Below are 25,414 nucleotides of genomic sequence, written 5' to 3'. Positions count from 1 at the left end.
AACTTGACGAGTCGTCGAGCTTAGCCAAGACTGATACGTTACGAACCTCCACATTCTCGCTGCATGTACTTGGTTTGGTAAAAACGATTCAGTGTGTGAACGCGTCTTTCACAGTTTCCTTTTTTCCTCAAAGTGAATCGACGTACGCCTGTCTTTGCGCAGCGAGGTATTAATGGCTCGCGCGTGAGCGGAGCCGTCCTACCGGCTCAGAATGGCCGCCTTATCTGCTGGGACGGCGCGCTGTGGCGGGTTCTCATCAGGACGCGTTGCCGCGCTCTTTGTGCCCCCGTGCACGCCGCCGGCCGAGCGGTAAATGCCCTCTACACAGATATTTCTGCGGCGGGAAAAGTTTTTCGTTCAGATCAGCCATCGCAGATTTTGCCCCTGTCCCGACTGAGTAATTTGTGGGTCATGAGTTCTTTAATGAGCGAGCTAGCCTTTAACGAACAGACGGCGCGATTAGCGGGCGTCCTTGGCCGCAGGAGACAAAGCCCGCGGTAATTAGGCTCTCTAACGTACAGCACGCACACGCATAGGCCGCGCGCCGCTTTTTGCGTCCGACGCTTGGGGCGGGGGGGACTCGCAACTATCCCGTGTCGGCTGTCAGTCTGAGTCAAGTACCGCGTCGCGGTTTCACGCTCGTCTGCGACTCATTGACAGCTGGGCGCCTCTCAGGTACGAGCTTTTATAGCTCGTGCTGCCTTCTCTGGAACTTTGCAAAATAGCGGACAACCTTCTCCTAATGGGTAATAGTCTTTCCCGTGGAAGACCGTGGCATACATTTTGTGAGTTAACGAGCACTTTGCTCTCATTTAAGTATATGGCCGAAAGAGTCAGCCTTCAGGAATTGTGAAACGAATCCTGTCGTCAAGGACCGCGTGCCACAAAGGGCGCAGATTCACCACGAGATGGGGAAACTCACAGGCGTCTATTGTCTATCGAGGCCTAAGCGCTGTAGTGTGCGGGTGAGAGACGAGAACCAACGTCATAGGGAAACCCAGGGAACCATAGCACTGTTAAATATGACGGACTTACGATCGGCCATGAAGGGAAACATTTATGAAAACTATTTAGTTCTGTAGTAATTCAGGGAATCTAGCCACAGTAATTTTAATTTGCCATCCTCCATAAATTTTCATGGTGATCCCAATAAAACTTGAATATTGATCATATCTATAATAGTTTAGGATTTACTGTTAGAATGAAATTAAGAAGTTTTGTAACAAAGACCTGAATGCTAAAATCTGAACGCTTTGGTCGATCTTGACGATCGACATATCATATAGAAGCGCATCATTAAAATGACAAACGTTGTAAATATCAACTCTGTAACTTTATTTGTTTAAAAGATATAGTAAATTTAAATTATCGATATTTACAGTTAAGCAGCAGATCATAATTTACTCCACACAAAACACAGTGAACGATGACAGCATGACACCTTATTGAATCATTAGGTAATAGAATATTTGTTGTAAAGTTTAGTGCATAATAGTTACTTTGTTCTTTATTTATTTATCAGAAAGCACGTTGGTGCAAGGCTACTAGCCGTGGCATTCAAAGCTAAGAAGGAAATTGTATTGGTTTTATGTAAAAGAATTTAACGTTTATTATGTAATGGATATTATTGTTACTTTATTTATAACGTGACAGTGGTCAAGCTTTGATTATTTAAATATGTTAAAATGTGAAATAATGTAGAATAAGGTGTAGCCAATCAGATGGACGGCTTCAGGAAAGGGAACTGCCGTAGTCAGTTGAGCGATGATATTCGGTGCGCGGGAATCGCGGCCGGGGTCAAGCAGAGGGAGTGCCGGTGCAGACGCGAAAGCGGACAGTTCGGCCGGAGACACCAAAGTTCGGATTGAGACGCGAAAGCGGACAGTCAGTCTTTAGGCAGCTAGGAAGTGAAACGACTTAGAAAATTTCGCGTTGTGTGGTATCGCGGGACTTTGAGCGGTGAGCAGCCGCACGCCTGGTGTGAACTTTCGCGAAGATAACGAGGTGGAATATTATGCTTGTATTTCGCGATGAGAATGTGAATGATAGAACTGTGTCAATTGAATATGAGCTCGAGTGTAACACTAACTCTAAATACGACCACTTTCGCTATTAGTTTGCTTTCTGAATAAACATTATTCCAGCCAAATCGCAGCTATGTGGCCTACATCAGCTATGGGTCGTTAATCTCGTTGTTCTCGGTATTATTATTACTGTTATTATTATGTGTTATATTAACTTTGGATTTCGCAAACTTGCCACGTTTCTCACCTTAATGAGAGGTGGTAACTACCTTTTTTAATCCATGTTTCTAAAATGAAGTGTGTATTTATACACCTGCCCTCAGAAAAAGATAAAATATTTTCCTGGTGTTGGTTACTCAGAAGTTTTCGACTCCTATGTACCCTTCTCTGTGGGCACCGATTTCTTTTTCTGTGAAGATATCGTGCGATTAGAGTAGTAACAGACATTATTTGCTGGTCAAAAGTAGTATATATGCCACAAGTTTTGGTTTTTCAATTTTTCTTACCGTAATGCACCTCATCTCCGACTTAACGTAAAGGATATAAGGTGCTGAAAGCTTTGCATTTGTATCGTAAACTTCTGTCTGTCTTGTTGTGTGGTGTGTATGTGTGTGTGTGTGTGTGTGAGAGAGAGAGAGAGAGAGAGAGAGAGAGAGAGAGAGAGAATCACACTTTAAAAATACAGAAATAATTTTACCAGCTGTTATGGCTGTTGCCGGCCGCGGTGGTCTCGCGGTTCTAGGCGCGCAGTCCGGAACCGTGGGACTGCTACGGTCGCAGGTTCGAACCCTGCCTCGGGCATGGATGTGTGTGCTGTCCTTAGGTTAGTTAGGTTTAAGTAGTTCTAAGTTCTAGGGGACTGATAACCACAGCAGTTGAGTCCCATAGTGCTCAGAGCCATTTGAACCATTTTTTTGTTAGGGCTGTTCACATCAAAATGTCATAGACCTATTTTATGTTTTCAAGCAGAGTAACTTTATTCTTCAAAGTCTGACACCTCCTTAATAATAATCTTACCTGGTGGTTCCAATACCATTTCAGGCACACCTAACACCCTCCCCCCTCCCCCTCCCTATTCCTCACGCCCTACCAACAAATTGAAAACGCTCGACTTCCAGGTCATTCTTCACATTTTCCTGTAATTTGAGCGTCGTAAAATCATTTCTGAGACGTATGGAAGGGCGGTCCAGCAGCGTCCAGCACAAATGCCGAAAGCTTACTATGGAAAACGGCTCTTTCAGTCGAACGTCTGGTGCTTAGATCTTATTGACACTTAAATGGTACAGTATCGTGCCGTCCTACTGCGTCTGTCGATTTTTAATGCCTGAGCCTTTGGGACTGTCTTTTCACTATACAGAGCGCTGTTTGCTGAATGGTCCATAGTGTTTGATAGCGGGTTGAACCTGTGTCTTCATGTAGTGAGAAAAAATTATCGCCTGTCTCGTTCATAGCCCACTGGGTGCTGTGCTGTGGGACAACATTTTTATTTTTCTTGTGAGACATTCGGCTACCACTTTCAGTACTCTTCATAAATTGCGACTAAGCGCATAGTCATTATTCACGATTTTCTTCACTGCTGACTGGTCTGGTCAGAGCGCGTATCATCTTAAGTCAATGAAGTCCTTCGGTGATCTCATTGCCAGTTAGTGCACCCTTTCAAGCCACTAGCAAGCTCTTTGATACGCACAGCTCTTCAGACGTTAGCCACTTTCACTGGCTAGAAATTGCACTACATTTGGCTACTACGCCGTGAGAACTGATTCAAACACGATTTTCGGACGCCGCATTTGCTATGTTCCTGATGATGTAGGTTGTTCTACCTCGGATGGTACTTCTAACAGTCTTTAATCTTAGTTAGAAAGTTTCTGAACCATGGAGGAAAACGGCATGCATTAAGTGGCCAGCAGAGTCGTTAATGACAGCGCAGTTTTGACGCGTCGCCATTACGACTGATGTGGTACCCTTCCGGAACTCAGCTAGTTAATGCCATTCACTACTGAAACTATCTTGCAGAGATTTCAGTTACTAACTGTAACCTAGTGCTCTCCGTAGAATTTATTCGCACATCTCTCCACATACTCATTCCTCATAAGTTGTATGCGAACTAAATGTCGAAATTATTGTTGTCGCACTATTCCCCAAAATTCTTTCTGTGAGCTACATCATTCCAGATTAGTTAGGTTCCTGGTTTGACTTCATCCGCCGGCCGAAGTGGCCGTGCGGTTAAAGGCGCTGCAGTCTGGAACCGCAAGACCGCTACGGTCGCAGGTTCGAATCCTGCCTCGGGCATGGATGTTTGTGATGTCCTTAGGTTAGTTAGGTTTAACTAGTTCTAAGTTCTAGGGGACTAATGACCTCAGCAGTTGAGTCCCATAGTGCTCAGAGCCATTTGAACCATTTTTTTTGACTTCATCCCGTAAAGGCCACAACAAGGATAATCCATCTTCTGAACGGTAACTGGAACAAGGTCTTAATCCCACCCAGCTCCGAGATGTTCTCACTACAGCGGAACAATTGCTTCTTCTTAAATGTTTAGCGATGCTGCTAACCGGAATTAAGATTTCTTTCTTTTTCTGTCGAGAACAGTGCGGCAAGCTACCGTTGTTGGCGGTGTTCTTACACATTATAGCAGGGCTTCCCAACCTGCGGTCCGCGGACACCTTAGGGGTCCGCCGGCTCTTTCTAGGGGGTCCGCGGTCGCCCTTCACCAAATCGTGTCAAATAATGAGTAAAATTATTGAATAAAAATGTGAAAATCAAATTCATCACTTTTTTTTCGTGTGAAAAACATGTGTACTTTTACTTCAGGTCGTATCCCCAAGCAGTCTTTGCGGTTCCGAAGTGAGAACGTACACACAGTTTCGTGCCGGAGAATGCGGCTTCTCTGATCGACCTTTTAGCAACAATACGGGGGTCGTTTGTGCGCCGGCTCACGGCGCTAGATGCGCTGAAACCTTTTACGCATGCGCGGAGCGAGCTTTGTCGACCAATCACAGCGCTCGCTGGCACTTACGTGGCCCCAGGCATCATCAAATGTTAAACTTGCTTTGTCAGTGCACTACCTATTTCGTAAGTCGATTTTTGACCAGTTTATTACTTCTGACATGGACCGGTGGCTGAAGTCAGGATCATTGAAGAAGGCTGCAGTTCCTTCATCGCCTTCACAACAAGGGAAGTTTCCAGTTGAAATGAATGAGGAGGGAGGACGATCAAAGGAAGACTTTACATACATTTGAACATTTTTCTTCGGATTTCACGAACCCCCCCCCCCACACACACACGACTGTTACGAAATATGCATGCTCCTTACATAAAAGTAGCTAAATAGTGGAAGTGAACAGACCATAAGCGACAGCTTGTCAACAGCGAACAGTTTGGACGTGACGTTGATTGTTCTTGGAGGAAGACAGGTCCATCGTATGAAATTTCAATTACCAAGTAATTTTAATCAGGCTATAGTGTGTTGAACAAAGGGAGTAAATCCACTAGTAAGTGTCTGGATACAGTAAGAATTCCAATTGGATCGTTAATTTCAGGTTGTTTTCATTCATCTCTAAACCAAAGACTATTGATACTTCGGGGGGAGGGGGGGGGGGTCATTGGGAACATGGCACCTGCATTAAGAAGCTTTCAGTTCCCATGGGTTTCGCTCTGAAATTTGAAGTTACTGTGCTCTTGACTGACTAGGGTTCCGCCATAGATTATCGACTGAAGATGGGGTCTGCCAGCTGAAAAGGTTGGGAAGCCCTGCATTATAGTAAAGGAATATACAGTAGCACGTTATATGTCGTCGTAATGTATACTGTACCATTGAAATACTTGTTAGAAAATATTTCACACGATTCTCAGATTATTTGAAACGCAAGAGAAGGTGTACAGGTAGTAAGAAAGCGATGCAGCTTGAGAAAAGATCTTTCTTGATAGCCAACGAGCATTTAGTTTCAAAAAATATGCTGTCGTTAGGAGGGCGCAAGTTTCTATTATTCCATTAGATCTAGACTCTGTATACTTCTATCAGTTTGTGTGTGTGTGTGTGTGTGTGTGTGTGTGTGTGTGTGTGTGTGTGTGTGTGTGTGTACAAAGTGTGTGAATACAGCATAACCCTATACCTAGTTTATCGACTTGACAAATAATGTTGTATAATAAACATTGCAGTGGTTTCACGCTGCTTTCGATTTGATTTGCTTTAATAACTAGTATACTTAACTGTTCTGATTCGAATGGGTTATGTATTGGTTAGGTGTTGTAGGCCTCAGAGAACCATTCCGAAGTATTTTCTTTCGGCGCAGTGTCTGCGAAACAAAGATTTGTTTGAACTTCCCAGACAGATCGTAAATGAGACTTTGACCGTGAATATTATGTTCCCGACAATGACGAAGCATTAGAGACTGAGCAGAAAATCGGATGTGGTACGGTTCAGGAGTGCTGATAACTTCGCGGTTGCACGCCCGCGAATTCCTTCCACGGTTGATGCAAGACGTTCACCTGAAGCGATTTTAGTGAAATTACAGAAAACTTAAAGCTAAACGACCGGTCGCCGGTTTTCCCTTTTTTCCCGAATGCTCCCGATGTGTGCCGACAGAGCCAGCCATCGGTATCTCAGATTCGCACTTCAGAAAGTCACAGCTGCTTGTCCACATTGAAATCCTTTGCGTAGAGCTTGGAAAAGTGACAAAGAAACTGCCGACATCAAATGAACAACATATAGTTTTGCAGCTGGACAGTCTTTTACAGGTTACTTACAGGAAAACTTTGGTTCCGTATAGAAGTGCCTCACTTTGTTTTATTTTAACAGAAAAATAGTTAGAGTGCAAACTTTCTAAGATAGAAAGCAAAGGCAAATAAATGCGGCAACTGACAAAAACCAGCTTAACAGCTCATCCATCCAAGCTGCTGACAAATGTAACACACAGAACAATGGGAAAGAAAATGGACGATCCGTTTGACTTTAGGAAAGATAAACACACCAGATAGAATATTCGGACGCTGCACTTAATAATGGAGGACTCGACCAAAATAAGACACTTGATAAGGATATATAGACTTACAAAATGAGTTCGACAATATAACATGGTGCATCATGTTTGAAATCCTCAGTGGACTATGTGTAAACTACAGGGGAAGGCGGATAAAATACGTATAACATACATAATAACCAAGAGGGGACAGTAGATGTTGTTGTCTGCTGTGAAAGTAAAGAAAAATTACGGGGCTTCTTGATAGAATGGAGTCTTTCGAGCGCAGAATATGGTTTGAGACTAGAACAAAGAAAGAAGAAAGTGATGAGGAGTAAGTGGAATCAGAATCGTGATCGAAGTTGGGGAACGCATAGTAGACCAAGTTCTCTGCCTTGGGAGCAAAATAACGCATGACTGACGAAGCAGAGTAGCACAGGCACTGAGGTCATTACTCGTTAAAAGAAGTATACTAGCTTTAATTGAGGAAGAAGATCCTGAAAAGTTTCGTCTGTAGCACAACATTCTACTAAATTGAGTTATGGGCTGTGTGAACATTGGAAAATAAGAGAATTGAAGAGTTTATGATGTGGTGTCACAGAAAGATGCTGGAACTGAAGTGTAGAGATACCATAAGAAATGAAGAATCGGTGGGGAAAGGGTTAAGTCGAAAATAACTACGGGAGAGGGAGAGAGAGAGAGACAGGGAGAGAGAGAGTAATAGGAAGTTTGTTTAGGCATCAGGGAATAACTTCCATGTTAGTTGAGGGGAGCCGTGGATAATAATAATCGAGGAAGTTGGGTATTGTGATACTGTTCGATGAAGAGGTTGGCGTAGTAGAGGAAGTCATGGGGAGAGAGGGGACGTAAAACCAATCAGGAAATTGATGGGCAAAGGGAAAGCGTGTCACAACGGGAATCACAAGCACTGTTCTGCGAAGGCGAGTCCAGTATCTCAACCAGGGTGTCATGTACCTCTATCAGTGTTCGTCGTATTATACTTCGAGAAAAAAGTACTTAATGCATTCGTGTGCCCACCTTATTGTGATGGTTCAAATGGTTCAAATGGCTCTGAGCACTATGGGACTCAACTGCTGTGGTCATTAGTCCCCTAGAACTTAGAACTACTTAAACCTAACTAAGGACATCACACACACCCATGCCCTAGGCAGGGTTCGAACCTGCGACCGTAGCAGCAGCGCGGCTCCGGACTGGAGCGCCTAGAACCGCACGGCCACCGCGGCCGGCCCTTATTGTGATGCTGCAACTATAAAAATGTAAACAAATGTGGGGAGTGTAACATTCAAAACGTAGTTTTATCGCAGTCGAGTGGCGATTACAAACTCTAAGAAAGCTTTTGGATACAAAAGTGTTTTAAGAATAATTGTCTGTCATTGATGGAGAAATCGGACCCCATCGCATAAATGTCTCTTCCCATTCTGAAGACAACACCGTATAATATCCGTATCAGCTTGCAGTTTCGAGGAGCTGGAGCACATATGTCAGGGAGGTTAAGAAAAATAAACGATGGATAAACTGTTACTGTCAAATGTGTTGGTACCGTCGAGCACATATGGGCGATCTGCAGATGTGGACCTATCGCCCCAAACTAGCGCCGGAGGCGTACCCGAATTTGGCAGTGGAAGGATACGTGGGCATGTGCGGGCATACGTAGAGAAGAAGAGCGCAATAAATGGACGGTTGCATCCCGTCCATTTTTGTTTCTGTGCGTTTTCAGATGTTTTGTAGAGTAAGAGCCCTGTTCAGTCGAAGTGGTAGTAGTTTTAATGAATGTTGTAATTTCTATAGGGATGGCTTGTGATTAGGTAATTAAGAGTTGGTGATTCGTAGTAGTAGAGACCCACCTCACTGCCGGCCGGTGTGGCCGAGCGGTTCTAGGCGCTACAGTCCGGAACCGCGCGACCGCTACGGTCGCAGGTTCGAATCCTGCCTCGGGCATGGATGTGTGTGATGTCCTTAGGTTAGTTAGGTTTAAGTAGTTCTAAGTTCTAGGGGACTGATGACCTCAGATGTTAAGTCCCATAGTGCTCAGAGCCATTTTGTTGCCTGCGGAACCATACTTCGGGCACATCTCTTCGTCCGAAGCTAATTGGCGAGCCCACCTATTGCCAAGGTTGTTTCCACTACACTGCAGACGTTCCACTGGAAAGCCCTTGCACATTCTCCGTTGAGTTCCGATTTCACCCCACGCTGTTTCCATATTCTTGGAGTCCTGAAAAAAGACATTCGTGGCCATCGATTTACTTCGGACAAAGAGGTGCTCGTCTGGGTACAATCATGGTTCCGTAGGGAACCACAAACCTTTTTCCGTGAAGGCACTGACTGCATTGTTTTACAGGTCGATAAATGTATTAACAGTTATGGCGATTACTTTTGATAAAATAGCTTACTCACTTTGTTCCATCTGTCTTTTTTTTTTCATTTGACTGCCAGTTATAGGGTTGAGAGTAACCACCGAATTAAGATAAGTAAAGAATTAGTGTTAAACAGCCCATTTGTGGCTCGCAGGTAATGGACGCTCTGTTGGAACGCCACACTGCCAGTCAGTTTTTTGTGGTGCCCAGCACAGGCTACCGCGTCAGACAAAATAAAAGTCGCGCGCAGTTCGCCTTATCGGCCGCGCGCTGTCCCGATGCGCCGATTTATTCCCGCCGCGGTCGCCTACGCGGGTCAGTTTTTCTCGCGAGGCGCCGCTGTCGCCGGCGGGCCGCATCTGGCGGGCTTCCTGGCGGCGGCCGACGCCGCCCCCGCCACAGCCGCCGCCGCCAGCGCCGCCCCCCACCCGCCCCTCCCTCAGCCACCGCTGCCGCCGCCAGCCCTCTCGCTCCCACTTCAAACACGCGACGCCGCTATCTGTCTCTCTCTGGCGCGGCGCGGCGGCACAGGGGCTTTCTCTTTGTGCCGTGCCGCATCGGTTACATCAAAGGCCTTTACGCGCACACACACAGAGGCGCGCTGGCGCGGCGCCGCGCACACAGGCGCAGCGCTCACACACACGCCGGCGGTACATAAAACCCGAGGCACACATACAGAGGCGCGCCGCCGCTTTGATCCGGCCCGACTTCTCTTTTCGCTTTGTACGTCTGTGCATTGCGCCCCGGCCCGGCACGGCCCGGGCGCGCCGGCTGCCTGGCTGGCTGGCTGGCGGGTTTTAGTAGTATGCAGAGAGAGCGAGCTCAGTTGTGGAGCGGCCGCTGCGCTCGCCGGTCGCTGCTGCCGCTACAGCCGCTGCCGCCGCCATGGCGGACGCCGACGAGCCGCGAGTGTCGCCCGCTAGCGCTGCTGCCGCCGACGCCGCGCCGGGCCACGACGTGGGCGAGGCGGACGTGGAGCGCGCGCTTTTCCGCTGGCTGGAGCGCTACCGCAGGCGGCACGCCGCAGCCGCGGGCTCTGCCCCGGTGGGCGTGGCCGAGCTGCGCCGCAAGGCGCTCGCCCTGGCTCGCCGCCTGGGCGCTCCGACTGCGCTCGCCGCACAGCTCACGCGCGCCTGGGTGCGCCGCTGGCAGGCCCGCTACGGCGTCGCCGATGCCGACGCAGAGCCGGAGCCCGAGCCCGAACACGAATCGGAGCAGCACCCCCAGCCGGAGCCACAGCTAGGGCCAGAACCCGATCCCGATCTCGACCGCGATCTGGAGGGCGCTACCAGCGCTAGCTCGCCCCCGTCCTTTCCCGATACCGATGCGGCCTCGAATATCGTCGATCGCGACGCGTGTGTCCGGCCGCCACCTCCGCCTCTCCTTTTGGACTACACCGACGAACAGGTGTACGTGGCAGTCGCGCTGGAAATGCGAGTGGGCTCCCTGCCCGACCGAGCTCTCTGGACGTCGGGAGCGGCGGGAGACCGCGTGTGGGTTCTGGGGGCCTCTGACCGCACGGGACGCCACCGGACGCGGTTGCTGGTGATCGGGCGCCACTGGCGACCGCCCTGCCTCGCGCACGTCAACATGCTCAGCCAGCCCGTCGTCTACGCCGGCGGCGGCTCGGGGGTCCTCACGCCGGACCTGTTCGCGTGGTGGTTCCGGCGAGAGTTCTGCCCCGCCGCCTCGGCCGTCCACGGCGCGAGGGGCGCCGTCCTGATCCCGGGCAGCGCCGTGGCCGCACTCGTGCGCGCCTCGGGCGAGCTGAGCTCGGACGACGGCAGCGTCCGCCTGCTGGCGCCCGGCGGCCCGGCCGTCGACACGGCCGCCGTGGCCGTGGAGCTGCGCGCGCGCTACGCCCAGTCGCTGCTCTACTGCATGGCGGCGGATGCCGGCGACGCCGAGGCGGCCGAGCACTGGCTGCGCCGCTGGACGCTGCTCGACGCGTTCCCGCTGCTACACCGCGCCTGGCTGTCCGTGCGCGGCGACGCCTTCCAGCGCTGCTGGATGGCGGCCGGCGCCGCACCTCCGGAGCCCGACCGCCTGCTGCTGCTGGAGCTGCAGTGGGCGGCGCACGACCGAGGCCTCGAGGTCGCCGACGCGGACCTCGCCGCCTGGGCTCGAGCCGAGGACCTGGACGCGGAAGACCGCGAGCCCGAGCCGGCCGTCAAGGCGGAGCCGCCGGACGATGCCGAGGACGCCGGAGGGAGCCTGCGGTCCGCCCCTGCGACTGCGGCGGCGCCGGCCCCGGCCCCGACGGCGGCCGAGGCGGCGAGCGCGCTGACCACGGCGCTGCGCTGGATGGAGAGCCAGCCGCTGGAGCCGGCCAGCCTGCTGCTCGTCAGGGACGTGCTGCTCGTCGCCCGCCAGGCACGTTGTGCGCATGCGCGGACGCGCCGCCGCGCCGGCCGTCGGCCGGGACCATTCGCGGCCCGCGCCGCGCCCACTGCGCCCCCGCGCTCGATACTCCGAGGGCGCTGCTCATTCAGGGCAACTAGCCGTCACTTAGCTGCGCTTTATGAGCTCTTTGTCGGGTTTGAGTTGTCGGTGACTGCGGGAAAAAGGTCGGTGCACCTGCCGGATACAGACGGTTTGCTGTTTCGTAATGGGAAATTCCGCAGCATGTGCGCCGCAACTCCCGCTAACAGTTGCCGTGCTAGGGAGCCGAGAGCCCTCTGAATTTTCACTTGCTCGTGTCTGTAAACACGTTGTCCATCGGCGAAATCGCACTTGTGCCCTAATATTACCAACTGCTACAAGTCAAATCTTGTGACACACATGTAATAGGTAATTGTGCCCTCTGCTTTATTTAAGCAGTCTGTGTCTTCAGCTGAAGACATCCCGTAGATTTAGGTAGTGAACAGATCCTACAAATTATTCCTGTATGTTAAATGTTGCGTTCTATTTTCTCCGTTCTTATTTTTCTTTGCGGTATACTATATATGTATACATATTTGGGCTTTGCAAATTAGCGGCACCTATTGAGTTTTTGAGACTTTCTCAAGATTTAGATGCAGTTTGTTCATTTTCGGTATGTTCCCGCAGTGTTTGACAATATATTTTCGTGTTATTCGTTCCTATCCAGTAAAAGGCTTCCGCTCCTTTTACAGTAAAAGAAAACATTTAGCCTTTCATGATTTCAAACAGTGTGTGCATTACATCTAATATTCATTTGTTTCTTTGTATACTGCAGTCAGCGGAGTGGTTATTTACAGGCATTCTGGGGCTGATTGTGTATATATCTATCGAAGCAGCGATTCCGACATTTGAGATAAGCTTTCCTTTCGGGCAACGAATATTTCAATATAATAAGTCGATACTTTAGTTTTTTAACTGATTGCGCCTGCCACCTTTGAAGCACCTACTGTTTAACATTAGAATACAAAGATATATTATCTTGCAGATGTGCGATTGATGCCTTACTCGATTTATTTTCATAATTCGCAACAAATCTACAGTGACTTTTCTCAAGTCCTAATTCATACAAGTTCTGTCATGTAAGTTCAGTACACCGTGTCTAACCTGCATTCGGAAACGTGTTCCCAGCTAGACTGTGCGTTTCTTTTTGGGTGACCACAATTCCAAACTGCACTATTTCAACATCTCCATACATGTATACACTGCAGAATCCATTTCCTGGTTGTTGTGGAGGATCTGGAGTCTGTCTGCTTCATTATTTACAACCAAAATGAAACCAGTTTTTCAGCTTTGTGCGTGACATCATGTGAAGTTGCTATCAAACGAATTGCGTGTCACTATTTAAATTTTAATTATTTAATTTAGTAATATATATGATGTGCATAAAGCACCGATCATACAAAGTGGGAGTCATAAACGTCATATTTCTATATTTTTTCTGGATTTTCATGCTTAACGTTCAGTTAAAAAACTGAACGTATATACTGGCTACAAAGTTGATTTGAATGTGCGTGTTTTTTTAATTACATTGTGGAAGTTACACCTACAGAAATTTAGGCAACTACAGCATACGCAGATATAACAAAGAAAGAAAAAAATGGTACTTGAAGTACAGTATGTCGTTACTAATTTGAATAAGACACGAGAAAGGAAGGAAAAGAGAAGAATAGTGTAGAGGAGACCCTGCCCTTCCTTACTCATTTCGCCGTTGGTGGAGTGGAGTGGAAGTCTCCTGTTCCTCTCAACGGCAGACCTTGCCGACCGCCTTTTCGTTCGTAAGTTAATCCCAGTCTTTTGTCTTGCGACTTATCGAAGTGGTGAGTATTGTTCTTCTAAGCTCTAACGTACTTAGGCGTTGTACTTATTTTAAGATGTAAATATTGAACCGCAACCTGAAAATGCCGTGATACTACAAAATTTGAGACATTAGTTACAATTTGGCTTCGGCATTAACACACATTTGAAATGTGTTTGAAGCGAGCCCTAAGATCCAACGCCACAACTAACTACAGTGAAGTATTAAAGATACATAGATCCGAACAAACTGATCTGATAGAGAACGTCACAGATTCAGGCTACCTGCCCCGCCGGTTATGAGACTGCCGTAGCAGGACATTAGGTCACCTCGCACACCGGCAGATAGCTTTTCTTGTTAGAGTAGTGACTTCTCGACATCTAATTCTAGAAAGCAGCAAGTACTGAAAGCGATACACCCAGTCACAATTAATGGATTCCCGCATGTCATGTATCGCATATAGTTAAGACTCGTGAAATTTTGTAATACCTACATCCACATACAGACTCAGAAAAGCACCGGACAGTGAACGGCAAGAGGATAGTGTGGAACGCTGATAGACATTTCTTTCTGTTCGACTCAAAATAGTAGGCAGGGAAGGCTTGTATGCCTCTGTATGAGCTAAGCTGTTTTCCCATTAACTGTGTTTACACAAGTTGGGCGAGTAGAATCTTGACCGAACAAGGTGACAAAGTGTTAGGAAAGGAAGGACAGTGGTAGAAATTGTCAGACGGCTACGGAGATTTAGCATTTGCTTTATTTCGCTAATCACTTGTCAGTACGGTTCTTTTGAAAGGGGACGGTCGACTTCCTTCCCCATCCTCATTCATTCCGATTCTGAGGACCTCGTCGCCGACGGAACGCTAAAAACTGACCGAGCTATAACTGTCTGTCACTAAACTTTAGTAGCGTTACGAGAAAAGATCACAAACGAGTAGCACTCGGGACTGGACAGTAGAAGCGTTCTGTACGCGGTCTTCTTTGTAGATACGTTACATTTTGGCACAATTGTGCCGTCGCATTGTAGTCTGCCACTTAATCGTTACTAGAAGTAGCCTTATTGCTCTTATAGATGTTCAGTCAACGCGAGTGAGCGAAGTAGCACAGCGTCAATAAGTTTGAGGAGGAATGTAATGTTTTTGGTTTGGTAACGAGAACCTGTTTGCTTGTGTTGCAGGCGAGCAAGATGGGCCTGGCGCCGACGCACCCGGGCGCCACGCTGCCCTTCTTCTGCCATAACGGGGAGCACCTGACGCAGCCGCCCCCGGCCCACATGGGCATCCCGCCGTACCAGCTGGACGGGAAGGGGGCGGGCGCCATGGGTGAGTACTGGCGGGGGCTCGGGCTGGGCTTGGGGCTGGGACTCCGCGGGAGCGCCGCGGGGGCGCCGCCCGCCGCCTCCACCGCCGCCCCCGCCGCCCCCGCGCCAGCGCCCGCGCCCGCTCCCGCGCAGCTCAGTCCCGGCGACTGGAAGAAGCTGGCGCCGCTCTTGGCCGCATCAGGTTAGCCCGCGCAGGCTCACCGCCGGCCGGCCGAGCACCGGGCTCGCCTACCTGCTACATGCCGCCGCCACCGCCGCCCGCTCCTGCCAGCCCCCCCCCCCCTCTCTCTCTCTCTCTCCTGCCATCTTATCTTCCACGACCTTTTCCTGGTCACACTACTGTTGTACCAGATGGACAGAAATTTCCACATTTATCAGTTATACCCACTGTTGTAGTCATTGGATGTCTTATCAGCATTATCGAACAGTAAAATGTTTGGCCACAGAAACTCGTCTTTCCTTTTCATTTCAGAAAGATAGTGAGACTTTGGTACCAACATGGGTCTCCAACTTCCTTCGTAATCCGACGCTGTTGCGTAGCCCAACGAGGTTACGACCCCAGCATTGTGACATCGATTCGCAACAACATTTTTGTTTCATTTTGTTCTCCCAGTCCGTTTATTTCTTGCCTCTGAGTTCCTCTACTGATGAGACGACTGAGCTGTTAAGTCCGTCGTCATAATTACATATCGGAGCTGACCAGTTTCGCCCAAACTGTTTGTGACCTGCTCGGGCCCGTGTCACGCAGCCTACACGGGCGCAGGCAGGAGCGGCGGCAGGCGGCGGCGCCAGCGGGCGGGGGTGCCCGGCCCGTGTTGCACAGACCACGCCACACGCTCACTCTACACAGGACACGGCGCCCTGGCACTGTCTCACTCACGCACACACCGACGCCTTCACTCGATGACAGTGCGTCTGCGCTCAGCTTGTCGATAGTGGCTCTGTAAGCGAAATGATGCAAATTTGTTCGAATGCCCTCTTCTTATTTATAACCTACGGTTATTATACTGACGATACGAGACCATCCTTTTCTAATTCTGATCCTCCTCAAACATTTTTTTTTACATAGCAGTGCTGTAGTCTTTTTTAAAAGACAGCGATTTTAATACTAATCTGACATACTTGTTTTTGGCCACCCGAGAAACGGAACAAATACCGAGTGAAATGGCGGTTTCATCTGCGATAGAAGCTTCTTTTCTTTAGGTGTTAACGTACATGCGTTTTACCATAACACAAATCATTCTTGATTTGAAACGATTAAGGTACAACAGTAACAGAAAATTGATACCAGTAAGCCTGTAAGTGGTATAGATGCATGAACGTCCATTGTCAGTAAAATCAAAGTACACTGAAGTGCCACAGAAGCTGATACAGGCATGCGTATTCAAATACAGGGATATGTAAACAGGCAGAATACGGCGCTGCGGTCGCCAGAACGTCGTGTTATAGTCGGCGCACGAGCGATGGGACACAGCATCTGCGAGGTAACGATGAAGTGGGGATTTTCCCGTACGAGCATTTCACGAGTGTACCGTGAATATCAGTAAAACATCAAATTTCCGATGTCGCTGTGGTCCAAAAAGTTCCTGCATGAACGGGACCAACGACGACTGAAGAGAATCGTTCAACCTGTCAGAAGTGCAGCCCTTCCGCAAATTGCTGCAGATTTCAATGCTGTGCCATAACCGAGCGTCAGCATGCGAACCATTCAACGAAACATCAGCGATATGAGCTTTGGGAGTCGAAGGCACACTCGTGTACCCTTGATGACTGCAAGGCACAAGGCTGTACGCCTCGTCTGGGCACGTAAACACCGACATTGGACTGCTGATGACTGGAAACATGTTGCCTGATCAGACGAGTCGCGTTTCAAATAGTATCGAGCAGATGGACGTGTACGGGTGTGGAGACAACCTCATGAATCCGTGCACCCTGCATGTCAGCAGCGGACTGTTCAAGCTGGTGAAGGCTGGGCAATTCCAGCAGGACAATGCGACACCCCACACGTCCAGAATTGCCTCAGAGAGGCTCCAGGAACACGCTTCCGCTGGCCACCAAACTCCCCAGACATTAATATTATTGAGCATATCTGGGATGCCCTGCAACGCGCTGTTCAGAAAAGACCTTCACCCCCTCGTACTCTTATGGATTTATGGACAGTCCTGCAGGATTCGTGGTGTCAGTTCTCTCCAGCACTACTCCAGACATAATCGAGGCCATGCCACGTCGTGTTGCGGCACTTCTGCACGCTCGCGGGGCCTCTACACGATATTAGGCAGTATACTAGTTTCTTTGGCTCTTCAGTGTAATTGAGTAATTGCATTTATGGGGCAGATTATTTTGGTGACCAGTGATTAACGCGTAAACTTCCCAAGGCAGAATCAGTCGCCAGAGACTTCGATTCTGTACACTGGGCATTGTGGACATCCAAAACCATCATTGACATAACAACGCAGATTCCAGGCTAAATATCATTGTCTTCAATGTAGGAGAATCGCAGTTCCATTGTCTGACCACTTCGGAGCTCGGAATATAACATCTACGCGGAAGGCACAAAAAAGATGAAAAATTTGTAAAACCTGTTTAACGGCGAGCGAAGAGACAAGAGCTAATCTCAAGAGACATGAATGTGCCTTGTGCTAAAAGGCAACTGGCGCTGATCCCCTGTCACAGACACACACGGACACGAGCACAAGCAAGCAACACGTAGTAAATGGGGTTGGTGGTGGTGGTGGTGACGCGAGCTGCAAGCGGTGGTGCGGTGGGGGCGGTGCACAGTAGTTAGTTTCACAGTAGATGCCATAGCTCTGTGTTGCCTGTGCCGCAGCGCGCTGCCTTCTCTTTCAGGTGTCGGCGTGCCCAGAGGCCTATAGCTTAAACTTCGTGCTTAATCTGCATGTACTCTTCTTTTTCAGATTCTATACGTGTGGAATGTTAAGGTTTTACCATTTGTATTTATAGATATCCAATTATTTTCGCTTAAATCATTAGGCTATTGACACATTGTTTCCTGAATCATCGTACGTTTGTACCAGTGCCCCTCATAGAATATCTTCGTTGATACATAATTCAACGGCGGGGCTGTAGAAACCAGTTCCATACGGTAAGCTGAGCGGTACGTTAATCTTTTGTTATCTAAACGCAAAATGCGCTGTTCCAGGAGGTATCTAAAAAGGTACTTTACAACTGCATTATATTAACTGTACCATAACCGAGTAGCGTATACGAACGGCTTGAGAGTTGTGTGTTCATAAACTCCTTTTTTACGTCAGTATGTGATCCTTTACTGCATTTACGTTTTACCCTGTATTCCAGCTCCAACTACACTCGCCACAAGGTGTCTGCAATGGCGGTTGGTGTTTGACAAACAACTGACCTCATATCTAATGACGTAGGAGGCTTATCCGGTGTTGTGGGAATGTTTTGACCAACGCATTTCCACAGCCGTCTTGTGGTGCTCCACCTTGTCCTGAAACCACAGACAGTTGCTGTTCAGCCAATTGTGATGTGTTGGCTCCAGTATGTCAGGATGATTGATAAAATCATAATTTTTTTCTGAAACAAAGAATGGACCAGCAATGCCTTGAGACTATGAGGAGTGTTATATTTGTTTACTGTGCTGGACCCGAGAAAAATTTCGCAAAGTACCACGTTGGTTAGGAAATCGCAATTGTCATTGAATCGCTCAGTCATTTTCACAGTTAATTATCATCGTAAATTGTGGCATGTCATCGTGCTTCAGTTCTTGCAACAACTTCATTCGAAATGGTTGCAACTATGTTGGCTTTCTAGGGTGCACGTTCGTCATACGAACTTGGAGAAAGTCAGTCCGTTAAGACACTCGCCTGCCGAACGCCGGAAAGCCATCCACATGCGCTGTGTATGAGCTTCACTTGCTTGGAATGATACTCCACTTACTCACTACTTGCCTGCGTGGATCTGCTGCACCATCGCCGTATTTTATTTATTTATATTTTTCCTGTGGTATACCCATAACATATATGTGCGTTCTCTTCCACCGGAATCTCAATTTGGCTTTCCTGATATCGTGGGAGGGACTAAATCCAAATTATTGAGCACTTGTAGCTTTTGAGTAGTGTTCTGGTTTACCGTGTTATCAGCTGCATTGCGAGGAGATGCCGTTTATTACATTTAATTAGATTTATTACTTTCAATTTCGGAAGAAAATGATTGTATTTTAGAACACCTCAAAAACGATCTGACGATAAAAATGTTATCGCCAGGCGAAGACCTCCATTACAAGAAGCAACGGCGATTGTGTAAATTACCGCGCTTGTAGCATTAGGAACTCGCGCCTAGGCGTCTTAAAATGAACAACGTACAAACGATAAGGAGGTCTCCCGCATTATGTAAATTGAAACGTCGCTCGTTTAGTTCAACAAACAGACCATAGATTGGCGATGTATTAATTGAACTATCTTAACGGTAACCTGTGGTGTTCTTCACACGAAAACTTGCTGAAGTTTAACATTAGTCTGAAGCGTTGAGTGTAAAAAAAAGAGACTAATTCCTGAAAACTAATTATGTTTCACGACAAATCCAGCAATTAACGGAAAGGAACAGCTCTTGCCCTCTCCTACAAATGAAGCATTGCGCACATGGTCGTAAGTGGAAACTGCGGAAACTGGGCCTACACACCTTTACCTCTCAGGAACAGATTTACATTAACGATGTCCTTGAGTTCGTGCGAATATTCCATTAGAACGACCGATCAGTATCCACAAATGCTGTAGTGAGAGATTCGGAATTTGCCAGACCCTTTAAAAAAATGGTTCAAATGGCTCTGAGCACTATGGGACTCAACTGCTGTGGTCATCAGTCCCCTAGAACTTAGAACTACTTAAACCTAACTAACCTAAGGACATCACACACATCCATGCCCGAGGCAGGATTCGAACCTGCGACCGTAGCAGTCGCACGGTTCCGGACTGCGCGCCTAGAACCGCGAGACCACCGCGGCCGGCTGCCAGACCCTTTACATGTTATGATATAAGCAATCTTCGTCCGTTAAAGCTCATAGTTGTTCTTGTGGTCTCTAGTCCGAAGACTGGTTCGATGCACCTCTCCACATTACTCTGTCCTCCGGGTAACTACTAGAACCTAAATCATTCTGAATCTGCTTAACTGTATTCATCTCTTGGTCTCCCTCTACGATTTCTCTTCCCCCCCCCCCCCCCCCACCCCAATACTTCCCTGCAGTACTAAATTGGTGATCTCTTGATGTCTCAGAATGTTTCCTACCAACCGATCCCTTCTTTTATTCAAGTTGTGCCACAGATTCCTCTTCTCCCCAATTATATTCAGTACCTCCTCATTAGTTACGTGAGCTACCCAGCTAATCTTCAGCATTCTTCTGTACCTCCACATTTCAAAAGCTTCTATTCTCTTCTTGTCTAAACTTGTTATCATCCATGTATCACTTCCATACAGACAAATACCTTCGGAAGAGAAAAAAAAAATGGAAATTGGTGGTGAGGTGTTATGGGATCAAACTACTGAGATGTCGGTCCCTAAGCTCACACACTACTTAATCTAACTTACGCTAAAGACGGCACATACACACCCATGCCCGAGGGAGGACTCGAACTTCCTACGGAGGGAGCCGCGCGGACCGCGAAAAGACGCCTCAGACCGCGCGGCTACCCCCCCCCCCCCCCCAAACCACGGCTTCGGAAGAGACCTCTGGCACTTGAATCATCAGCTATTTTACTGTCCAAATAGCAAAACTACTCTACTGCTTTTAGGCTCTTGGTTCCTTATCTAATTCCCGCAGCATCATTTAATTCGACTACATTCCATTCATTATCCTGTTGATGTTCATCTTATCTCTTTCTCTCAAAACGCTGTCCATTCCGCTCAACTACTTTTCAAGCCCTTTGCTGTCGCAGACAGAACTACAGTGTCATCGACAAACCTTGAAGTTTTTCTTTTACCTGAACTTGACTCCAAATTTTTCTTTGGTTTCCTTACTGCTTGTTTAATGTACAGATTGAATAAGATCGGGGATAGGCTATAACATTGTCCACCCCCTTCTCAGTCACTGCTTCCTTTTGATGCCTCTGGACCCTTATAATTGCGATCTGCTTTTTTGTACAAGTTGTAAGCAGCCTTTCGCTCCCATATTTTACCTCTGCTTCCTTCAGAATTTCGAACAGAGTATTCCAGTCAACACTGTCAAAAGCTTCCTTCAAGTCTACAAACGTCGTAAACGTAGGTCTCCCCTTCCTCAACCTATCCTCTAAGAGAAGTCGCAGGATCAATATTGCCTCGCGCGTTCCTACATTTCTCCGGAATCCAAACTGAACTTCTACGAGGTCGGCTTCTGCAAGTTTTTCCATTCTTATTATGTAAAGAATTCGTGTTAGTATTTTGCAACAATGGCTTATTAAACTGATAATTCGGTAATATTCAGACCTTTCAACACCTGCTTTCTTTAGAATTGGAATTACCACATCCTCTTTTCCGCCTGTTTCACACCTCAATGGTTTTGTCATGCCTGGCTCTCCCAATGTTTATCAGTAGTTCTGACGGACGTAGGTCTTTCAGTGTTCTGTCAGATTCTTCTCGCATTTGTCTCCCGTCTTATCTTGATGTACGTCCTCCTCCCTTTCTGTAATATTGTCTTCAACTTCATCTCTCTTGTATGGACACTAGCTCTTGATGTTCATACACCTGCTTCTCTTTTGTCCAAAGGCCTCTTTAATCTATCTATATTTCTGCTGGTGAAATATGATTCAAAATCCTTACATTCTTCCTCTAGTCATGCTCCTTGCTTAGCCTTTTGCACGTACAGCCAATCGCATTTATTAGAAGTTTGTATTCTCTTTCGCCTGCTTCAATTGCTGCATTTTTATATTCTGTCCTTTCTTCAATTAAAGCTCCTTAGCGTGCAAAAAAGGTGAAAGAATCTAGATCTAAGTATAGCCGGATACGTACCTAGAGGAGGTGGCATGACATGGCGGCCACTAACCTCGTACGAATAACCAGGTGCAAAATGTGTTATCTTTTCCGCTATGAAGTTTCGTGTTTGGCAAGTGTTAATCTTCCGTCGACAGCAGGGGTAGTCCATGAGCCGATTCGGATTGCTGTTAACATCCTGGAATAGGAGACTGTAGTTCTCGGTGTGTGATATCTCGCTAATTTCAGAATTGTTTTGTGAAAAGTAAAGGATATCCCGTAAAGAAAGCAACATTTGCAGTACCCTCAATTTCTGTTGTAGTGAGTTAGTGGCACTGAACGTTGCACGATTTTCTCTTTTTTTCTTTTTCTTTTCTTTGTGCTTAGTAACAGAACGCCCCAGTGTGTTGTCATAGTGGAAACTTCAAATATGGTGGATGTTACGCGGAGACTCTTCGTAAATTCAAGGAAATGTTTAGTCAATGTACTGCATCAGATAAGTCCACTGTGATGAGACTGAGTGCTAAATTTGAGAAAACTGGTTCAGTTGTGACGTTAAACCGCGAGGTGATCCTCCTGTTGCCGTTCTGCGGAAAACATCGCCATCGTGAGTGATAACATTGCTGTTAAGTCCTGTGAAATCTATTCGCCGATGTTCACAATAGTTGGATATTCCCAAAATAAGCATGCAACGAATTCTGGAGGAAGATGGGCACATTTTTGGCCTATAACACCCACCTGAAGCGAGAACTGAAGCCAAACGATTACGAAAAGCCGCGAGCATTTGCCCGTTGGGTGCTTGCGAAACAAAGAACAGACAGCAGTGTCATCAAGAAAATAATGTGCACTGACGAGACCATAGGCGTCTGTAGTCTGGGTATAGGCTTTTTAGCCATTATAGAATTCTCATATATTTCTGCCAATGATTATCTCTGACGCTGCGGAACTCAACGGAAAATATTGTGACTTTAGCGGTCACTGTACATTAGTTTTTTTTTTCCGCTGTTCACGAAATATGGCGATTCCTAGAGGCGGCTGCGATTTCGGCGCTCTACTGCAGTCAAGAGGGATGCGAAATGTTACCGAACAGTCTGAAATAGTGTCCTCAATCTTTTCCGTGTCTCTTCCTCATACAGCCCTTATCGACCTGCTGATTACCTAGTGCGCGGATTCCGACGCCAATTTCCTATACGACGTAAACATGGCAACATCCAATTCCCATACGGATGCCATCTACATCTACGTGGATGCTCTGCAAATCACACTCAAGTGCCTCGCAGTGGATTTATCGAACCTCCTCCACCATAATTCTCTATTATTCCACTCTCGAACAGCGCGGAAAAAAACGAACACCTATATCTTTCCGTGCGAGCTCTGATTTCCCTTATTTTGTTGTGATCGTTTCTCGCTATGTAGGTGGGCCTCAACAAAATATTTTCGCACTCGGAGGAGAAAGTTGGTAATTGATATTTCGTGAGAAGTTTCCGTCGCAACAAAAAACACCTTTGTTTTAATGATGTCCACCCCGAAACCTGTATCACTCTCTCCACTATTTCTCAACAATACAAAACGTGCTACTCTTCTTTGAACTTCCTCTATGTATTTTGTTAATCCCGTCTGCTAAGGATCTCGCACCGCGGAACAGTACTCCAAGAGAGAACGGACAAGAATAGTGTAGGCTGTCAATTATACCGGTCAATTTGAGGGTAGTTTTGGGAGATTTCCCACATCATCCAGTCAAATGCTGGTACCGGGTCAAACGTTTCCCAATAACCCCAAAAAATGTAGCTTTCAAACACATTTGATTCAACAACAGTTACGCCACTCAACATCGAAAGTAAAAGCATAAAAGTAATGCAATAAAACCATTAACGTCATTAGATGTGAAGTTTCGTAACCAAACAAAATCTTGTAGATGTCATAAATGTTGAGTAAGTGATTTTTTTAAGTTCATTCCTTGTTTCTACTCTTTTTAGAACATTGAAGTGGCATTTTTCTTGATTATTCCTAATGATACCTAACACAATTTTCTCAATCGTTCTGAATATTTATATTTCAAATTTTTAATTTTAGATTCATCCTAATGTTATTGGAACATAATAGATTTTTGTGAATATTTTTTATCTATATTTCGTAACTCATTGATTACCTTGTATTAAACATAATGATCTCATTTCAGATTGTTGAATAAATAGGTAGCGTCCATATTCACGTTAATAATATCAAAAGATTGAGATACTATTAAAATATCCGTATCTTTCTGGTATCAAAGTAATCTACATTAAAAGCCCTAACAAGAAACCCCTTGAGTGCGAGGTCGTAAGTTCAGTCTTTAGTAAGACAAATTGAAGGTTTTGTATTAACAATTATGATAGGAAAACTATTAGCTGCTAATGACTCATCATGTGCTTTGGGAGGGCAATGAATATCCAGGAGGTGCATAGATCAACATTCCTAGGGGATGTATGTATTACACTTCACAAAATGGACATCGTCGACACTCAACAAATGTTCAAAACAAACCATTAACTTGCACCAGGAACACCGTTTGAAAAATTGCGCGACACAGTGATGAAAAAGATTCGTGCCATCAGGATCGAAGACGAACTCATTGGGAGTTACAAACCATGCAAGACGATCAGCTAGGTATCCAGTCTTAAAGAATGCATATAAAATAATATTGGTGTAACGGGGTGATGGGAGCTGGTGGTACGTGATTGCACACAACCGAATGCAAAACAGTCTGTCGTGGAGCTTATCGTGAAACTGGCTACCCTTGAAGGCGTAGCTGCAGATTGTGCTATAATATGTTATATAGGCACTGAAAAAACAAACATCCAGCGGCCGAATTTGTCCAGTGATTCCAGGTGGTGTGAATTGCAATGTTATAAACTTTTCAGGAGGTATAGTTTGCACTAAAGGAGTGTAATTTTTAAACGCAAACAAGTCATGAAGCAAGAGAAAGTTATTTTGACCAGCTGTTTGTTAAATGCAGTGCTCACACAACAGTTGTAGTTCTCTTACGCCCCATTTTTCCACTTTTGCTTGCAGTGACGTAAATATTCCCTAATGTCCTTACAAGATGACGCAGACCAGAAAGAATCGTAGGAGCAGAGCACCTCCAACTTCTCGTAGCACAATACATAACTTTTCAGCCAATTTACCATCAAGATTAACAGTCGGCATAATTGTGTGTGAGTGCGTTAAGGCACTGGTGTTAGCTGACCGTGTTACAACTCTCTTGGTACCTCTAATTTCCAGGGTTCCTTTCATATGCTTTCATGCGCTTTGTTTGAAATTTCGTTATCTTACGACTTCCAGTTCTGTAGCACTATTCGAAGTTATGTAACCATCCACTGCTTCCCTTGAAATCACTGTAATCTATGTCGCGCACAACTTGATGCGATATGTATAACGTAGTAGGTCACTGCCATGCACGTCCTGTAAAATGTACGGAGCATCCTTGAAACGCGCAAACATCAGTTTTTGTAACAAGTGCCCCCTGTCCTCCGTTGAGTATCAGTAGTTTTTTTTTGTGCACCGCACGATCGTATTACTGCTGACTTATCCACTTATCCAAAATCTCTCTGCCCCCCCCCCCTCTC

At 46.8% G+C, this 25,414-nt stretch overlaps 1 protein-coding gene across 1 annotated transcript in view; it reads left to right on the top strand.

The window, feature by feature from the left end:
* The first annotated feature begins 211 nt into the window (after positions 1-211).
* The window catches only part of LOC126234994 (uncharacterized), a 149,268-nt gene continuing 124,065 nt past the window's right edge, over positions 212-25,414 (top strand). The window contains exons 1-4 of the mRNA XM_049943731.1: positions 212-309; positions 10,278-10,533; positions 10,762-11,727; positions 14,748-15,072. Of these exons, the coding sequence (XP_049799688.1) occupies positions 212-309; positions 10,278-10,533; positions 10,762-11,727; positions 14,748-15,072 (1,645 nt within the window). The remainder of the gene's footprint in view (positions 310-10,277; positions 10,534-10,761; positions 11,728-14,747; positions 15,073-25,414) is intronic.

The sequence above is a fragment of the Schistocerca nitens genome, chromosome 2 (genome assembly GCF_023898315.1).
Source record: "Schistocerca nitens isolate TAMUIC-IGC-003100 chromosome 2, iqSchNite1.1, whole genome shotgun sequence".
Lineage (NCBI taxonomy): Eukaryota > Metazoa > Arthropoda > Insecta > Orthoptera > Acrididae > Schistocerca > Schistocerca nitens.
Note: the sequence above shows the minus strand (reverse complement) of the source record. Positions and strands in the feature narration are given on the sequence as shown.